The following is a 2,818-nucleotide window of genomic DNA, read 5'->3' as shown; positions in this document are numbered from 1 at the left end:
TCCTCATAAAATTGTTTCTTCATGTGTGTTTGTTTTTCAATATCATTAGCATCGCAAGATTTGTTGAGTTACACCCGGGTAATGCACACCCGCTGTCCGAGTCAAGAACCAATCAAATTTTGTGAAGACAAGCAACCTGAGAGCGTGATTCGCAACGCTGCGATCGCTATCGCGTCCCTTGTGTCGGGTTTCACCCTGGCTGCGATGACAACCATCAATCGCTGTAGTTTGTCGCTGCCCGTGTGTCGAGCCCTTAAGAAGTCAAGGAAGGGTTACTCACCTCCATAGTTGGAGGGTGTAGAACTCTCCCTGTCAGAGTCAGTTAAATTATTGTATGTCTATCTATGGAGATGGATCTACACAGCCATAGTCCTCCCCGTGCTATGCTACACTGCTTTAGTGTGGTGGGTTCGAGTCCAAGTTGGGGTGGCAAGAGTAAGAGTGATGCTCACCCATGTGCAACGAATGGCCTGCCTGAGCATCACAGGTTCCATTAGAACAACACCCACGGCAGCCATGGAAGTCCTACTGGACCAGGCTTCACTAGATTTACATATCTTAGTGGAGGCAGCATCCAGTGCAGTAAGGCTACGCCAGTCTGGTAGGTGGAAAAACCTATCTGACTCACAGCACACTAGAATCTGGGACTTTGCACTTGCTGCTGTTCCAGTAACTGCAGGACCTGGAGACAGAATGGTCAAAAATACAATTTTGAGCAAAGTTTTAAGACAGAGATAGAAGACAGGTCTGCCTGGAGTAACCTCTCTATGACGGACGTTTTCCAATCATTTCTGTTTTACAGATGGATCCCTTCTGAAGGGGTCAGTAGGTGCAGGGGTGCTGATTTTGCACAACCATAGTAAGAGAGAGCATAAATACCCACTAGGTTGTTTTGCAACTGAATCTCAAGCTGAGATACTGAATATGCAATCCACCAGTGTGTGGCATCTCTCAAAGACCTTCAGTTTACACAGAAGGAAATATTAATCCTAACAGATAGCCAAGCTGCTATTAAAGCTCTCCGAGGGCCACACTTTACGTCATTACTGGCTTGGGAGTGTGCCGAAGCAGTCAACCAACTGGGGAGAGATAAGTGTTACTGTTAAATGGTACCAGGACATACTGTCATTTATGGTAATGAGATAGCTGATTACCTCGCAAAAGCTGGCAGTCAGGCTCACTTCAAATCAGAGCCTGTTGTAGGTACCTCAACAACAGTCTGTAGGACTGCTCTACAGGCCTGGATTAGACGTCAACACTCAATCCACTGGAGGGAGCTGACGGAGTGTAGACAGGCACGGGAACCGATTAACGGCCCAAATCTAAGGTTTGGGAAAGCTCTCATCTCAAGGAAAACTCTACACTGGTTGGAGTCCTAACTGGGGACAATCTGCTCAACTGCCACAAAATGGTGATGGGACTTCATGACAATGGTCTGTGTGATGCCTGTGGCATTGAATTAGAGACCTCTTTGCACTACTTAGGCCACTGCCTGGCTCTGAGTGGTCAAAGGAAAGAATTCTTGGGGACCCCTTAATGGATCTTGAGAAGCTCAGAACACTGAGTGTTTCTAATCTTGTGTCCTTCATCCGAGGGACGAGAAGGTTTGAATGAAGACCAGTRTMTTTTTGGGGAGAGCAATGGGCCCACTTAGGAGGCCTCAGCTCATATGGATTTTATATCCATCCCCACTCACATAACCATAACCATAAGGTGCGCAGGAACATGTGTGCCCACAATTTTATACATCTGAATTTTTTTGTGCAGAGCACTTTTCTAAATTTGTCCGTACGTCAACTTATAGTGAGAAAGCTGTGCACTCCTTTATGCATGAGGCCCCAGTTCTTTCAAAATTAAATTTTTTTCTCCAATAAGAGGTTCTGTAAAGAAGTGTCTGTAGCAGACAAGATATTAGTTGTAACTAACCTTTTCAAAAACATGTTTTAATGGATCTGAACTATTGTTTAATTAAGGTTATGCATTAAGGATTACTCACTTTCAGATGCTGTATTGTGTTGTGCTTTTGGCAGTTTCTATCCAAGATTAAAAAAAAAATCCCACTTCCCAGAGTTGAGGGGTTGTTTGAAGGCCAAAAGACACCATCTCTATGGTCCTTTTCCTTGGTTTTCATCTGTGCTCTAATTATCCAGTAAAAAAATTAACTCATGTGTTGATCAATCATCCTGTATGAGTGCTCCTTCCTCCTCCCAGGCTGCCATCTGCCGCAGCAGCCAGCCGCTGTCAGGTTTCAGTGCTCGCTGCCTGGAGGACGAGCAGATGCTGGAGGCCATCTTAAGGTCCAATCCCCGCAGCGACTTCATGTATGTGGTGGACACCAGGCCTAAGGTGAGCCTGGAACTCAATCCAGGTCTTACAGTTCTGTGCTGTATGTTCAGGTGGCACTTGTTTTCCACACTGCGTTTCACCAGCTGCATGTCCTCACAGTTATAGGTTTCGAAATGTCCCAGCTCTGCCTGCATTAGAAATATCTGTAAAACAATGTCTGAAACCTCAATATCAGCTTGGTGTCGTGTCGTTCTAGCTGAACGCCATTGCAAACCGAGCTGCAGGAAAAGGCTATGAGAACGAAGACAACTACTCCAACATCAAATTCCAGTTTATGAGCATCGAGAACATTCATGTAATGAGAAACAGCCAGCAGAAAATGTTGGAAGGTAAATTATTTTATCCTTCTCAAAGTGTGACTAATTATCATCACCTGCTGCCATAAACAGCAGGTAACAATGTAATTTACGTGTGTGTGTGTGTGTGTGTGTGTGTGTGTGTGTGTGTGTGTGTGTGTGTGTGTGTGTGTGTG

The 2,818-nt window shown here is 45.1% G+C and overlaps 1 protein-coding gene across 1 annotated transcript in view; it reads left to right on the top strand.

Annotated features, from left to right (window-relative positions):
• mtmr7a (myotubularin related protein 7a) overlaps window positions 1-2,818 on the top strand; it is a 26,346-nt gene that overhangs the window by 10,841 nt on the left and 12,687 nt on the right. The window contains exons 6-7 of the mRNA XM_014024135.1: window positions 2,212-2,346; window positions 2,543-2,675. Of these exons, the coding sequence (XP_013879589.1) occupies window positions 2,212-2,346; window positions 2,543-2,675 (268 nt within the window). The remainder of the gene's footprint in view (window positions 1-2,211; window positions 2,347-2,542; window positions 2,676-2,818) is intronic.

The sequence above is a fragment of the Austrofundulus limnaeus genome, unplaced genomic scaffold, assembly GCF_001266775.1.
Source record: "Austrofundulus limnaeus strain Quisiro unplaced genomic scaffold, Austrofundulus_limnaeus-1.0 Scaffold408, whole genome shotgun sequence".
Lineage (NCBI taxonomy): Eukaryota > Metazoa > Chordata > Actinopteri > Cyprinodontiformes > Rivulidae > Austrofundulus > Austrofundulus limnaeus.
The sequence above is the reverse complement of the archived record's forward strand: the minus strand, read 5'-3'. Positions and strand labels throughout refer to the sequence as shown.